Source organism: Parasteatoda tepidariorum, chromosome 9 (genome assembly GCF_043381705.1).
Source record: "Parasteatoda tepidariorum isolate YZ-2023 chromosome 9, CAS_Ptep_4.0, whole genome shotgun sequence".
NCBI classification, from domain to species: domain Eukaryota; kingdom Metazoa; phylum Arthropoda; class Arachnida; order Araneae; family Theridiidae; genus Parasteatoda; species Parasteatoda tepidariorum.
This window is the reverse complement of record NC_092212.1, coordinates 77142851-77159821: the sequence shown is the minus strand read 5'-3', so window position 1 is coordinate 77159821 and position 16971 is coordinate 77142851. Positions and strand designations below refer to the sequence as shown.

The window sequence follows — 16971 nt, the reverse complement described above, 5'->3', positions numbered from 1 at the left end:
TAATATGTTAATTCTAAAATTATATGGAAAAAAAACCTAAGGAAAAAGTCCTTATAAATGCATGATTCAAATTAATTGAAAATGGAATAGAAATACATCATAATTTAATGTTTAGAAAGAAGCTGGAAAATAAATCTAAAAACTCATTTTGCATTTCATTTATTATTTTTTAACTTGTAAAATATCAAAATAAGTAGTATCCTTTTATATAGATATATATTACTTTTATTATAGATAAATATGTTTTTTTTCTTTTTTTGCTATAAATATTTCTGGACACGAGAAATGAATTTATATTTGCACTACTAAAATTGTGGTTTGCTAGGAATCAGTTGCTATTCAGTACTAATCTAATTTCGCTGTGTTAATGAGTTGATACAATTTAAAAATTTTTTCTCTTATTAGAATACCTTGGAAACAATTACAATGATGCCTTATTAATAAATAATTTTTAAAAAAACTTGTTGGTATAAATCAATGAACACTGTAAATAGATGTTCCATGTTGATAAATGTTAACCTGACAGCAAGCTTGCATGATTAACTAATTTTTTTAAAAAAAAACAGTAAGAATTTTTTTAAAAAAGCATTCCATAATTCCCTAATAAAGTAACAATGTTTAACTTATTGTTTAAAATTGTAATTTATACATTTTTTCTTCACAGCCACCTCCACCAAAGCCAGTTGAGTCCAAACCTGCTGTAAATTTGATGGCAATGCTCAACAAAATTCAACAAAACACTATGGAAAGAACTAAAACTACAACTGGATCACAACAACCCAATTTATTAGCACCATTTCTAAAAGACATATTAGGATCTGTTCCACCCCCTACTCAACCAGTTACAGTTCCACCAGCTCTTTCAATACCTGGAGCTCCTATGATACCAGATGTTAAGCGTCGTACTTTGTTGCCTAATCCTGTTGCAATTCCTTCTGACAGTTTTGGGTCGAAAGAAACTCTTCCTAAACCTGCTCCTATGGATCCTCGACTTAAAAACAGAGATCCACGAACTGCACCTGCTGTTCCAGTAACTTCAAATGCTCCTAAACCAGTTGTAAGTGATAATAATACTGGAAATAATTCTCCTTCGTTAGATCTAAACTCAGTGATTAAACCTCCTAATATGTTTCCAAATGAATTTCCTAAAGACAGTGTGCCCTACAAATTGCATGGCATCTATACCAGACCCCCTAATTATACACCTTATTTACATGCTAGTCAGTCAAACCCAAAGTTGCTGAACGATCCACGTCTTCGTAAACATCTCCAGCCTGCTCCAAAAATTGAAACTCCAATTAGCAATGGCAAAGAGGAAGAAATCAGTAAACCTCCACCACCACCACCAAAAAATGTTCCTCCAATGCCAGAACTTCTGTTAAAATATGAAAAGCCAGATTCTTTCATCAACATATTTGAAAGCAATCCTTCCACTAAGTCTTCAGGAAATACACAAGAAGTTAAACATCCGCTTCCTATGTCTGCCCAAAGAGCTTGTGATCCGAGAACTATCAGGAGAGACTCTCGTAGTAATTCTGGTTCCGATACGCCGCCCCATCTAACGATAGTAGAAACCATTAAATCACCCCCTCAGCAAGAATTTAAAACTGCACCAATCCTTGAAAATGCCCTTGTTGAACCTGTTGTGGAAAAGAAAATGGCGCAGCCGCCCGTTTTAGAAAAAAGCACTGCACCGCCTGTTCTTGAAAAAAGTGACAATGTATCTATTAAGTCTGAACCAGATTCCGACTCTGAAAACAGTTTCGACCCTCCGAAACTCGAGTTCAGCGGCAAAACTTCTTTTAAAAAGTCTCCATCACCTGAGAGAGAATTCATTGCTATTCCCAAAGAATCACCCTCCCATGATGGTGACGACCTCCCCATAGTTCCTCCCCTGATCATCAAAAAAATAAAACCCACTCCCGCAAGCCACTTGCCACGCGCTATAGCGGATCCGCGAATGGCAAAGCTTCACAACCCTGTCGATCCCCGGCGCCTCAGACTAGCTTCCTCCGAGAAGAGTTTAGTCGAGCGTAAGACGCAACCCCTCTCTAAGCTTGCTGCGAGCAAAAAACCAGTCGAGCCCAAAAGCTTGTCTGACGCTTCGAAATCTCCATCAGGTGAAACGGAGACTGTGGAAAAGGAGGAAAAACCCAAAAATGCCAGAAGTATCCCTAAAAAACGCAGACTTTCGGACAAAGGCGAAAAGAACGTGGCCGAGTCCAAAAACTCTTCAGATGCTTCGAGACTCGTTGAAACAGAGACTGCAGAAAACGAAGATAAACCAAAAAATGCTAAAACTATCCCCAAGAAACGTAGGCTTTCCGACAAAAGTGAAGAAAAAAAACGGACTGTTCATCGTAATAGAAAAAGTAGTATGGATTATGCCTCACCACTTAATTCTTGCGATGCTACAGTCCCACCAAATAATTCCTACAATAGTTACAATCAACGACCCAAACGGACTACTACTCTGAAATCTGATAGGATTTCCAATTCTCCCAACTTATCTTCCTCTGATAGTAGCTCAATTCCAAGTTTTCTTCTAAGTGATAGTTCCAATATTGATTGTGATAATAGCAGTGATGGAAATTTGAAAGATAGATTTAAAACAATAGATCCAACTGCATCACCTTTTTGTTAGTACTCTTTTTTTATAGTAACTATATGTGAAAAGCTTAGTTTGTACATAGCAAAAAGACAATTGTTGGAATGTTAGTTTCTTACTGTTATCTTTCTATTTTGAATATCTTTATTTTGCATTGAAAATTTATAGGTTTTCTAGCAACCTTCAGTGATATTGGACTAATTTTGACACAAAAGCAAATTTATAGTGAATTTGCATTAACATTTATAGAAAAATGAATTTAGTGTGTATATATTGTCACATTTTGCTCGTCTTACTTTGTGCATTTTGAAATTTATTTATTTTGTGCATCATAATTTTTTTTTAAAAAATTTATATATGTATTTATAAATATTGTTGTATAAAAGTTTTTTCTTCGACGAAATAATTCAAAGGAAATTATGACTTATGAAAAAGGGGGAAACTATAAATGTGTCTTGTGTTTCAAGTTTTTTTATATATATAAATTGTTCCAATATCTGTATGTTATTTATTTGAAAATTTATTTTTCATTTGTTATGAAAAGATTTCTATTAAATGTTCCTTTCCGACAACTATTAAATTTGATTGATTGTTCAAAAAATTCTTTAGGAAATAGTAAGACAGCTGTAGGAACGAAACTTTAGTAAAAAGGGAATTGAAATAAATATGTTGATTTCAAATGCAATTTCATAACATTTTTTAAAAAAATTTTCTTTGTTAAATTACTACTATAATACAATATTGGTGATTTAAATATTTTTAAGAAGTATACATACAGATTCTCCCTTCTATTTTGTAATTATCTTTTATTATAAATAGTTTATCAAAAATGGTAGATATCTTGCTTAAATTTCTTTAAGCATTTTCCTAGCAATGAGTTTTACGTATCTCAATTAAGCATTAGGAATTCAAGAGACACAAAAGTTGAAAAAACCCATTTTAATTGTTAAATTCTTCCGTGTAATAATTGGGGTATAAAACTTTTGTCGCACGACTCGAAAGAAAAATAATAATTGTATTATAAACCAGGGGTAATTGTATTCCGGGTTTTTCATATCATTCTTTCGGACCTAAAAATTAGAAACAGGGCATGTGATTTTTCCTCAAAAATTTCAGGTATCGCATTGTGTCTCGAGACCATTGGTTTACGGACCACTGAGAAGCAAAAACGTAATAGTCTGGCATAATTTTGAAACTTTTGCTATATCCTGTTAACGAGACATTTCAATACACGGGATTCTTCCACTAATTAGATTCATTTATTTGGCAGATTTTCGCCATTTTGAATGTTTGGAACTTCATCGGAATCTGCTAATATCACAAGGCTTATTCACACAATATTAATATCAATCATCGAATTTTGTATTTACCTGATTAAAAAGTTATACCTATTCATGTGATTTAATAATCCAATAGCCCGATTTATGTTTACGCAAGTTTAAATTGAATGTCACAATTTGTATTCACGCATTTTTAAGATCCAATATTGTGATTCATACTCAAGCTGTTGTAGTATTAAACATCGATTTTCATATTTATACGTAATTTAAAAGCTACGCATTGCGATTCGTATATAAAAATTAAGTTAAAAATGAAACATTTATGGCACATAAATTTTTAACTTGATATCAATATTTTGCACATGAAATTTTTAGTTTTTTTCACTTTTGTGTCACAACCACCTCTGATAAACATAATTATATGCTTTCGTGTTACAATTAATGCACATTTTTGAAAACATTAAAATAGTGATGCATTTTTGCAAATTTATTTTTATAAATATCAAGTTTTGCTTGTTTAAAAAATATTAATTCAAAAACTTGTATTGTAAATATAAAAATTAAATGCTTCATTTTTAAGCTATTGGTAAAAAGTGTAGTCAATAGGAAAAAAAAAAGATCTAAATCTGATGAATCATTGAGGTCAATCACTACAAAGGTCAAGTTATTAAAATTCATCAAATCCAATGTATTTGACAGATGAAACATTTGATAACAACCTCAACTATGATTAACCTAGAATTAATGTATCAGACATGAAAACCTTTTTTCTTCCTATGCAAGTTTGTAATCCTAAAATTGATTATTACGCAAAAATCAATACAATCACAAAAAAGATTGATAAACCTTTCTTTGTATCTATGAATGTATAAATATTACCCAAAATTTTGCTATTAAAAATCATACTTATTATGTTGAATGATACTTTTATTAAGTGATAGCTGTAAAATGCAGGATATGCACAACAGTTAATATATTGTACTATATTTAATTAATTATAGTATTTCTTATCTATTTAATAATTGAACAGGCTCTCCATTTTTCTTTGTGCTGGATGAAATAAAATTATTTTATGAGCACTGATTCGATAAAGGGAGCTTTCTATAATTTGATGGATATATCTTAATTTTGGTATAATGTAAATGACTGAGCTAATTTATTCTAAATAAGGATTATGAAAAAAAAATTCAGTACTATGACCTGCAATATTAATTGGTGTCTTGAGATTAAGTTTTTGCAAATGAATTTATATTTCATTCTATTTTTGATATGCTTAGCATAATTGAAGAGCTTACTGGAAGACGAACATTTAGTAAATCTACAAGTGGTATATAAATTCACTATATGTTATTCGTGACATTTTATAGAAACGTCAAAAAGCCGTTTCCAAAACAAGACTTTCTTACACTAAGCTCTTAAATTGTTTTACGATAGTTTATCCAGATGTTTTCTGGAATGTTCTATATAAAATTTTCATGTTCCAATCAGTACAAAAATTTTAAACAAATAACATTTTATATTTGAACTGTTATTATAACAGGGTGTGTAGCATTTTTAAAAAGTGTTTATTTTTGATTTGCGTTTTTTCAAAGCCCTTAAAGGTGCTTTTTTTTTTTTTATTCGGGATTTGTAAAAAGCGCTTAATTTTCTATCTTTAAAAAGGAGATTTTTTCTCTGCAATATTTATCAGAAACTAGTTATTTTAGCATGATCATGTAAAGTTTTTGAAAAAATTTTTATGATTATAAATTAAGAACATTATACGATAAAAAAATTTGTTACTGCACAGTTCCTAATTATGATTTTTTTTCCCTTAGAAAGAGATTAAGAATATTTTTTAAGTGCTTAAAAAAGGAATTTTTTTTTTTTTTCTAAATCTGGCTACGCACCTGTAAAAATGTCACTTTAGCATCTTGTTTTGTAAAATACTATTAAGTTAATGATAGAAAGTTACACATTTAGCACTTTTCTGTCTGGGAGCAGGTGGGGAAAATAGTAACTCCTGCAATACAATAATATGCAGTTAAAAAAGTTATGCCGCCTCAATTAGACTGCAATTGTAGATCCTAATAACTATTCTCTTCGTCATAGCATCCATCTTAATCTGTCGCTGCCTATTACTTTATAATGCTTTTTGTTAAAATTTATTACTTGGCTTTAAAAACCTTTTTTTATAATTATGTGCACTTTTATGACTTAGTACCTCAATGTTCTGAACACATAGCTGCCAACTCATTTGTCAGTTTCACCCGGATTAATCAGAAAAGTTTCCTGTATTTTGAATATTATAAATAATTCCTTGTAGTTAGGGGTGTTTATTTTACTACTCAGATTATTGTCTGTTAAATGATGGATTCATTATAGTAATTACCTTAAAGCTTTGCTTTTTGAAATATTCTAAAAATTTCAGGACTCAATTTCTTAAATAAATTTGAAATGAAATTCAATATCAGAATCAGAAATTCAATATCAGAATTCAGAAATATAATAAAAATAGCTAAAACCTATATTTTATTTATATCATAAAAGAGAAATATTGTTGTCAATTTAATTTTATAGTTTTTCATGAAATATTTTTTGTTTTATAGACTACAAAAAATTCCCAGTGTTTACAATATTTTAGATATTAGCAACTTTTAGTATGAAACTTTTGTTATTTCAAAAAATATATTAAATTTTTACCTTTTCATATTGGCAGCTATGTAAGCATGTCTGACAAATTATTGAAAGGAAAGTCTAAATGATTGTTAGAAGCAATAAATTAGTACTATGCAAGCATATCTGACAAATATTAAAATGAAAGTCCAAATGATTTTTGGAAGCAATAAATTAAGTACAATATTGTACATAAATTTTATACTCATAAGTAATGATAAAAAACTTCCAATTTGTAAGTTATTAACTAAAAATTTGAGACTTGTATTTGTTACTGCCAATATTTATAACCTTGCATTCTGTAGAATTCCTATTCATTATATAGAATATCAATTGGTAAAGCATGAAATGATTTATATTTCACACATTGCATATGCGTTTTATAGAATGGCTAATGATACACCAGCTATGTATTTCTCACAATGCCTAGGTATTCTATACAATGATTTGGCAAAGTAAACATTAATTTTTCATACTTAATCTGAAAGCATTTATTCTATAGAATAAATGCTTGCACCCTATTCAAGGATTAGGCAAAGTAAACAAACGCAAATTTCTTACTTTGCCTAAAAATAATTTATTCTATAGAATTCCTAGGCATTTTATGCAATTGGGTAATGTAATAATTCTCGTTTCATACTTTGCTTAAAAATGCTGGACATTCTTTAGAATTCCTGTGTTTCATACATTAATAGTAACATGTCATATCCTGTACAAACTATGAATTTTGAGAAACACATACCTATTTCAACAAATAATTTTACATATTCTTGAACTCCCTTTGTATAATTAGATTAAAAATTCCTTCCTGTTATAATAGTTAATTCAGGAAATTAACGGAGTATCCTATGTATTCAATTCCTTCCAATAACATTTTATTTAAGAATAATTTTAGCAATTTTATTAAATTAATATTATACACCCAATCCAAACCAGTTCGACGGATTTAATTATGTGTGCTTCCCTCTATAATTTTTATTTCATTCTGTGTGGTCACGCTCATACTTAAACGGTTTTTTCTATTAAAAAAAAACTCATAAATGGTTTTTGGACTACTTGCTCAAGTTGTATGTATATTTCTGTATATGTATAGCAAAACGAATTACTCTGACTTGTCAATAAAATAAAGTTTATTAATTTTCTATATTTTTTGTTCTTTATTTTAATTTTATAATGCATATATACCTTCCAATTGATTCTTAAAAGCAAACGAAGAAATATTTCTTATTAATGTAACAAAATTAGCTGTTTCAATTCTCCAAATAAGTATCCTTGTTAGTTTAGACACAAGATGGAAAATAAAATTACATTACAATAAATTAATCACTAAGGAGCAATAACGAAAAAACACAAGGGAAGTTTATAAGATCATTAAACATTTTTGAATTATCTGATTCTTAGTAAATAGTCTTTATATTCCATGAGAAATTTTAATGAGCATAGGAGCCGTAATGCCAACAATTTCAATAATGCATCTAATCAGTTTTAATTTCATTATTTTTTTTCAAAGCTATTTTTTATTACAATAAAAAATTTAAATAACATATACACCAGCTAGATTCCAGCACCATTAAATTTTTACCTGCAAATCTTATTTCGGAAGAAAAAAAATTCTTCTTTCGCATTTATTTTTAATGGACACTCGTTTAAATGTCAAGAAACCTGTGCCTTGCAAATTTGAAGGTTATGATATTTTTATCTTAACACTGAAAATATAAATCATTTATTTGTAAATATATTTGAAAGAGATTGGTCTCTCAAACAATTTTTTAAATAATATTAGTCTTTCAGAGAAATTCATAAATACATTTTAAATTAGTATTTTTTAAAAGATTTTGATTTTTAATAGGTGACAAAATTGGCAAATGTAAAGTGATTAAACTGTGCCAAAATTAAACAAATTTATAATTTTTTTTATGGTAAAAAAGAAAGCGTTCTGTTATCTATATATTTAAATGTGCGTTTTAATTTTACTCTTAATTAGAAGGTTTGAACTTATATTCTGAAAAATTGTAAAGACTGATTTTTTTTCCATACCTTGTATCTATTTTCAAAAAAAAATTTAAAATTTAATCAAAATTTTAACACCTAGTTTACTTTAACTAAACAAAAATAAAGGTTCTTTCTTTGGTATTAATGCTCTACAATATTGCAATGCAATTGGAGAAAAAAAACAGTGCAGGTGTTTCGTAAAGCATGTTTTTACAATTTTGCAGAATTGTCTAAGAATTCATAATTAACGCAAGCTTTTTTGTTGCATTTTATCTAAGCTTACACACAAAAATGGGTAATTTTTCCTATAAAGAAAACAAATTGAATGAGGCATGTTTTATAAGCATAAATTCAGTTGATCCTTTGCTTCTGGTTTAAAAAAATTTTGCTTGAAATTTGATCAAAATAGTTTTGTTTAACTTTAACACTCAAACAGAATATTTTATATTTTTAGGGGGGAAATATACTAATTCGTTAAGAAAAGGATAGTTGGTGGATGATGTAGTAATATTAGTTATTATTGTAAACACCAGAAAAAAACCTTTATTTTTAAATATCTAGTGAACATGAATTAAGTAAAGGCTGAAAATGGTTTTGCCTAACTCATACAAACTTTACGAATGAAAAAATAAAAATTTCTTATACAAATATTCAAGAAAAAATAACTGATTTTAACATGATTTTTTTTGGTTAAGTAAAATTGCAAGTAAAAAAAAAATTATGATTAATTATGCAACCACAGAACGACTTAAAACACAAATACAGTCAAACCCCACTATAGTGAACCTTCAAGGGACTGCTATTTTCGGTTCACTATAACCGGGAGTTCACTATATCCGTTACACAGGCAATTTAACTAATGGTTCCAAACTCCTCCCTTTTATTACACATTATTCAAATAAATGACTGAAAAATTTTATATACAGTACAGAACCCGTTATCCGGAAATCAGAAAACCGGAAAACCAAAAAACCGGAACGAAATTCGATACATTTTCTCGCAGTTTTTAATTTTTTTTTCCTTATAAGATTTTACGATTTTTCTTTCTTTTTTTAAAGATGTTTACCTTACCATCATTTTGGAAATAATCAAGAGTGTATTACTTCATCGTTTTTTCTTATTTTTTAAGATTATTTCCAAAAATTTTTTTTTTTTTTAGTTGGGTTTAGCAATAAAAAAAACGGCTTTTTGTAGCGATTCAGAAAACCGGAAAAATCAGTTATCCGGAATAGCGATGGCCCCGACCATTCCGGATAATCGATTCTCTACTGTAGTAACAAAAAATGTGTTATTTTTTATTACCTTGCGCACAAAATAAAATTAGTAATTCTTAGCTGATCAGCAATCCTCAACATCAGATATGGAAACACTTCCCGACTCTCAGATTATTTTTCCCGAATTTCTGTTATTCCGCTTTTTAAACTNCATCATCTGCCTGGGATGGAAACATCTGCTTGATTTGTTAAGGGATGAGAAAGTGAGAAAAAGGAAGCAAACAATGAAAAATGCTTATCGCTACATTCCCTTATATAGCTGGTTTTAAAAATCAGTATATGTATTTATTTTGAAGTAGAAATTTAAAATTATTACAAAAAAATTTAGAAAAAAAATCAGTCGAAAGACAGAAAAAAGTTCATTATATCCAACTTTATCACTTTTTCGGTTCACTATATCCAAATAAAATAACATTATTCATGTATAGCAAGGCAAGGGACCGAACATTTCGTTCACTATAGCGGGGTTTGACTGTTGAAAGAAACACTTAAATTAAGCTATTAAAATACTTATACTTTATTTTGTTTCAAATTGGAAGCAGATTGTGTTCACAATTTCCTGAGCTATCTGAAGTAGAAAACCACATTCCACCTACCGTGCATACAAAAGCGTGAAGAAAAAAATCAGTCGTGTGATATGGACCCTGAATATTTATGTACTAATAAAACTAAACTCAGTGGCGCGACAGCCCATAGAGGGGCCAAGGCCTACTGTGTCTATCTTAGTTTTCTTGGGCTCCTGGGTGCAGGAGCAGATGTTCCGGTCAGGTGCTCAGCCGAACAAGGAACCCCCAGTGCTTAGTTCCCAAGCTTGGTACTCATTTATCAACCCATTGAAAGGATGATTTATGTACTAATAGTGTGGAAAAAAAATCAGTAATGTGATATGGATCCTGAATATTTATGTACTAATAGTGTGAAAAAAAAAGTGTGACATGGACCCTGAATATTTATAGTGTGGAGAGAAAAAAAAAACAGTTGTGTGAGATTTTGACCCTCAATATTTATGTACTAATAGTAAGGAAAAAAAACCAGTTGTGCGATATGGACCCTGAATATTTTATGTACTAATAGTGTGAAAAAATATCAATCGAATGATATGGCAATGAATCATTATGTACTAAAAGTGAAAAAAAATCATTAAGTAATATGACCCTGAATCATGTATTACTAACAGTGTTAAAAAAAATCAGTCGCATGATAAGACCCTGAATCCATATGTGCTAATACTGTGAAGAAAAAATTTAGTCGTGATATAACCCTGAATAAATATGTAGTGACTAAAAAACTTTTATTAACTGAAAAATATTATATATATAAATTTTACTTAATATGAATGCATTACATAAATAATTGGCGCACTTCAATATAAATAATGAAATAAAAACACATATTCTTTTTAAATAAGTATAAGTTATTGATCATATAGAAAAAGTATTAAGCTCGAATTAAATTTTTATTCACATAAAGCAAAAGGCTATGAGTATTTAAATAAATTGTGAGAAACTTCAAGAAAATAAAAAAGCTAGTGTTTTCAAACAGTACTTATTTAATTATACAACTGATGAAATCTTTTTTATTAAGATATGCACATCAGACTAGTTTAATAATTGACACCCATATACATCGATTACTATACTTTCACAAATCCAGTTTTCTTTTTCTCTTTGGCAAATAAAGAAAAAAATAAGCTTTCTAATAAAGCCAAAAACATGTAAGACTAAGATTATGATATTAATATATCACTATAAAATTAAATATAACAATTGAACATTTAAAAATAAAGGGTCGAAAATACCCTTCCATATACAAAAATATCAATACATGGTAGAAAGAATTTTTGTAAACAGCTCCGCTACTGACCGTAAATGTAACTAGTTAAAACTACATTTTATTTGTAAAAAACAAGATTCTAAATTTTATTTAGAAATGTGTTCAGATATTAATCTAGATTTACATTAGACTAAAACCACAGATGTAAATGTAGTTGAGCAGTTGCAAAAACTAAAAATCAGATCAAAAAAAACTTTTTTTTAAATTTAATACATATGTAATTATAGTAAGAGCATCCCATATAGCACAACTAAACAAAAATACAAAACAATTATTTTATGCATAAATCGTGTATTTAAAATAAGCATTTGTCATTTTACATGTATTAAATATTTTTTTATAGTTTATTATTTTTATTCTAAACAAGGTCGGCATTTTGTCTGGAAGAAATATTTCTTAAAGGACAATGAAAGAAACTGGACAAAAAAGAAAGAAGCAAAAAAAAGGAACTAATAATAATATAGAACTAATATAAAATCCAAAATTGAAACATTTTTTTTATGTTTTAAACTACTTAATTTATTAATAACTGATTTTATAAATAAGAGAAATTTCAATGATGAATAACTGGTTCTCTTTCCCTAAATAACTGCAAATTTGAAAGATAGTTGTTAGTAAGATTTTACCACTAATGCCGAAAAAGAGCAGTATTTCATTACCGTACATCACTAAAATTCTAAATAACATTTTTTTCACTTATTTTGACCTAAATTATTACAAAAAAATATTTAATTAAAATTCTGTGTCAAAGGGTTAAGAAATTAAATTTTATTAGTACTTAAAAGTTTAACTTCCTTCGTATAAAAAATTTACTATTTTCATATTTATTTTTGTTTTATACATAATTTTAAAATCCTATATTATATTATTTAAGAGATGGTTGGAGTTAATATTTGATTGTACTTCAAAAGTTTGTTAATAAAATTAGGTTATACTATACTCATTTTTGTAAATTACTGAAGAACTACAGTTATTTTAATGTCTTGAGAAATTCCACCAACTTATTTTCCTTTCCAATTGCAGTTTTAAGTTTTCACTCATTTAAAAATGATATTTTAATTATAACTTGAAAATTATAACCGTTATTTAAACTCAAATGCTAAGCTAATTAAAAAAAATTTTTAATTCTTCATATTTCTAATTTAGAAAAAATTTATTATATTTGACTTGAAAGAAAAATACTTCTTCTGAGAGGGTTTTTCAATAGTTTTTTCCACTGTGGAAAAATTTTGCCATCCCCGATTAAAAACGACATACATTTTTTGTATCAAAATAAGGAACTCTGCTAACCTTCAATCCAAGAAACGGCTAGAAAACAAACCAATACTACATTTATCAATTATCTAAGTCATAGTTTCAGCAATTCTCAAATTTTACATTGTTATTTGAAAAAAAAAATTACCCCCCCCCCTCCCTGCATATTATTCAAAGAGAAAATAGTGCTTAACAGAATATTCAAGAAAATGTAGCATAACTTAAAATACTTGCAAATCCTTTGATATTTAAAATTTAAGAAAGAAACTGTAAAACTACAATGTCTATGGCCTTGTTCAGTATTAATATTTTTACGACATAAAAATGCAATATTTTCAATAGCACCTTTAAATTTAACAATAATTTGCAGCTCTTTGCATTAACAGTAGCTAAAACAACGAATAAATTGGACTGAAAAATTATTTAAAAAATATACAATGGAACTGTGAATACAATCAGAAAGTTTTAGAAGAAAAATTCATTACACACACAATTTATTGTTCTATTTACATCAATATACATTTAACACATTTTTTTTTTAAACTTCACAAAATAGAACATAAAAATAATACTAACATTTTAAGATAAAAAGTATATAAATCAAAGTGCCAATCAAATATATTGACAATTGATAATAAAAAGAGGAAAATACATTTCTTTAATAAATTGAAGTGTTTATAATATGATGGTTGTTATAAATGCCTTTTCGTAATATTTTTAAATAAAAAAAATTTACTTGAGCAAACTGACAAGAAAGTACAGTTGTAACATACATGGATAATAAGTAAAAGTTAAATCACATCCGATAAAATTATAAATTTAGGGATAAAATCATTATTTAAAAAAACTTACTTTTAAAATATATAGTCGAAAATTATAAAAAATTTAGTCGAAAATTTTAAAATATGATTTGAAAATTTAAAAACAACAGGAATGCAAAAAATACAATTAACGTCACATTCACTAGATAGTTATAACATTATATGAAGGAGAAAATGAACAAAACATTTTATGTTTAGATAAGAAAATGTTTTTAAAAATTTTAAAAACAAAAAATTCCTTCCTAAAAAAATAGTTAGAGAAGAACCCACAGTTCAGCATTACTTAAAATTCTGACATTTTTGAATTAATCAGATAGTAATTGGATTAAAATAATTTAAAATAAATTATTCAAAAAGATGAATTCAAATTTGTGAAACAACAAATCTTCCTCATCTGAGATTTGATTTCATTGTCCAAGAAAGACAAATTTATATTAAGTTCTCAGATTCAGTAAATTATATCATTCAAGTTCTTAAAATTCTGAAAATTAAAACTAAAGTAGAATTTTAGAATTATTAATTTATGATAAAATTAAAAAAAAAGGAACTCAGTCGTAACTTGGAAACGAAGTACGTCTGAGCATTTAAAAACAAGGCTTAACACCAAAAGATTTTAAAATTTCAACCAATCCCTATGTTAAAGTTGATTGGTGAACAATATATAAAATTTTAAAGCTCACAAATTAAAACTTGTTATTGAATAAAAACCTGATTTTTTATCTATTGATAGACTTAAGCTTATCAAACATAAATTTTAATTGATAAACTGGCAACAATATTGTAACAGGTAATCAACAGGAATGCATTAGGAATAAGAAGAAAAAAATGAAAATTGGTACTAAACTTAGCTTACAATACACGTAATTTTGATTCCAAGTGGAACCCTGCTCCACACAACTTCAATTACTAGAAAATTGATATTTAATTATCAGTTTCTTCTTTGCCAGTACCAGTATCATAAGTTGTTTGTGGTGTAGCATTTAGACTAGTTTTTTCAGATAGAGAAGAATCAGGTGGTGGCAAAGGAATGGCCGTTGATTTTTCAGATGAACTTGTTGGTTGGGCAGTTATAACTTTACTAGAGTTAGGGGCACTCTGAAAGAATGTATGGTGAAGATTTAAAATCAATATGTGTAGGAGACACAAAAATAAAAAGTAAATTAAACAATTAATTTTTCAAATAAATTTAAATACAAATAGAGTAGCAGAAGCTTTTGTACTGATTTGCGAAATCATGAAAAAATTCTAAAATATATTAGCAGAGCATGTTAAAATATTTGTATCCGGAATGGCAAGTTTCTTCCGCAGTAGAAAAAGCATTTCTTTCAATCCAAATGGAACTCTTTTTCAGAAAGAAATATCAAATACTAAAACAGTTTATACTTATAATCTCATAGCTGCCAACATAAATAGAAATAAATCCAGTAGATTTAACAAAATATAAATTTCATGATAATTGTTGCGTAATGTACTAAATATCTTACATATAGGGACTTTTAGGGATTTTTATAGATATCAAAATAGAAAAAGTGCAATATTTTCCGGTCATGATTGGTATTAAATATGCTTGAAATGTTGTGAATTATGTATACTGATAATTTTGTATAATAATAGGCATTTAATTCATAAGAAATAACTAAGATTTTTTTAAAATTAATTCAGAAAGGGAGTTCTGAATAAATATAAACTGAACATTTTAGAACAAAAAAAGTTTAAAACTGATTTCTTTAAATGAGGCTCGCTTCATTATATTTTAGTAATACTTATTTAAATATTCAAGTAAGCAATAATCTGTGCATAAGTTTCAATAGGGAATTTTTTAGGAAACTAACTCAATTTTAGGGAATTTTTTAAAATGTACAAACACCAGGAGAATTTTCCAATAATTAAATTTTTTGGCGAAAACAATCATCCAATAATGGATTGATAATAATGATAATTAACAGGAATGTGACTATGTCCGAAAATTAAAATAACAAAAAAGTTATTTTACAATAGCAAAAGCAATTTGAAATATTTGTCTTACCTAATTATGGTTTACTTATTAAGTCGAATGCAAATGTATTAATGATTAAAATAATAATTTTTTGTATAATATTTAAAAACAAAAACTTATTTATAACCAGAGTTAAAAAAATCAGTAATTAATTTTTCTTATGAAAGATCAATTTACATTCATAAAAAGAGTATGTTGAAATTAACTTAAAATTTTAAATAATTATATACATAAAGGGAAAAAAACAGTCGTTATTATATTTAAATACACGAGGGCAAACTTGTAATGATAATTTTTGAAGTTAAAGGACTACTTCTTTGTTTTTTAAATCAAACATTTCAAAATTATCAATATTAATAAAGATATTTTTCTGAATTACTTTCCAAAATTATATTAAAACACAAAATAAATATTGTTGATATTCCAGAAGTTTAATAATTAATTCCAAACGATAAAATAAGTTTCAGAAGTGGGGTCAGAGTCTAGTAAAAATTTAGCTTTAAATTATCAAAATATTTCAGAAAATTTGCAGTGGTTGCTATCTCAGCAAACATATAAATTAAGGTAGGTAGGTATTTTATTTACATCAAACTAGAGCTGCACAATGGGCTATTGGCAACAGTCTGGGAAACATCCCCAAGGATGATCCGAAGACATGCCCAGGGGTAGCAGCAAAGTTTTTAAAAATTTTAGGGTAATTTTAGGAACTTCTTTCAAAAAATTTTAGGGGTAATATATGATTTTGCAAGGATAAAAACAGATCACACGGTAGTTTATTACACAACAGAAGATTATTACAATTCATCCACACATATCATAAATAATTGCAAGCCATAAAATAAAGCTCTGAAATTTATTAAGTCAAGAATGAAATCTCTAAAGTGTAAAAATGAAATTTCAACTTTACATATTACCTATCAGAAATTAAGTGCATAATTCAGGAACAGGCAAAAGTGAGAATAAATCAAGAGAAAAAATAAATTAACACCAACTTGGATTTTTATTTAATTTTTACCTTCTTAATCAAAACTTTATTATTACCCTTTACCTTACTTTATTAAGAAAAACTATTGTGTGATATTATTAGATTTCAAATCAGCAATTTATATTAGAAGTTAGAGAAAAACAAATTAATCATGATCATTTTTCTAATATATTCTTGATATGATTTGTGAGATTCTTTTACTGCCCTCAATAGTGTTGTGGTGATCTTCAACACTCCTCCATAATTTCGAATGGTATCTTTGATTAGTCTAAG

General features: G+C 27.7%; 2 protein-coding genes across 3 annotated transcripts in view; one reads left to right on the top strand and one right to left on the bottom strand.

The window, feature by feature from the left end:
* Window positions 1-7687, top strand: part of LOC107436552 (zinc finger CCCH domain-containing protein 6) — a 46138-nt gene extending 38451 nt beyond the window's left edge. Inside the window, exon 11 of the mRNA XM_043042240.2 lies at window positions 665-7687. Within this exon, the coding sequence (XP_042898174.1) occupies window positions 665-2644 (1980 nt within the window). The 3' untranslated portion in view covers window positions 2645-7687. The remainder of the gene's footprint in view (window positions 1-664) is intronic.
* A 3396-nt stretch (window positions 7688-11083) lies between these two features.
* Window positions 11084-16971, bottom strand: part of LOC107436544 (dnaJ homolog subfamily C member 5) — a gene marked incomplete in the record, with an annotated part of 19988 nt that continues 14100 nt past the window's right edge. For both annotated transcript variants that reach the window (XM_071185272.1, XM_071185273.1), the window contains 1 exon segment: window positions 11084-14812. In XM_071185272.1, coding sequence (XP_071041373.1) covers window positions 14639-14812 — 174 coding nt within the window.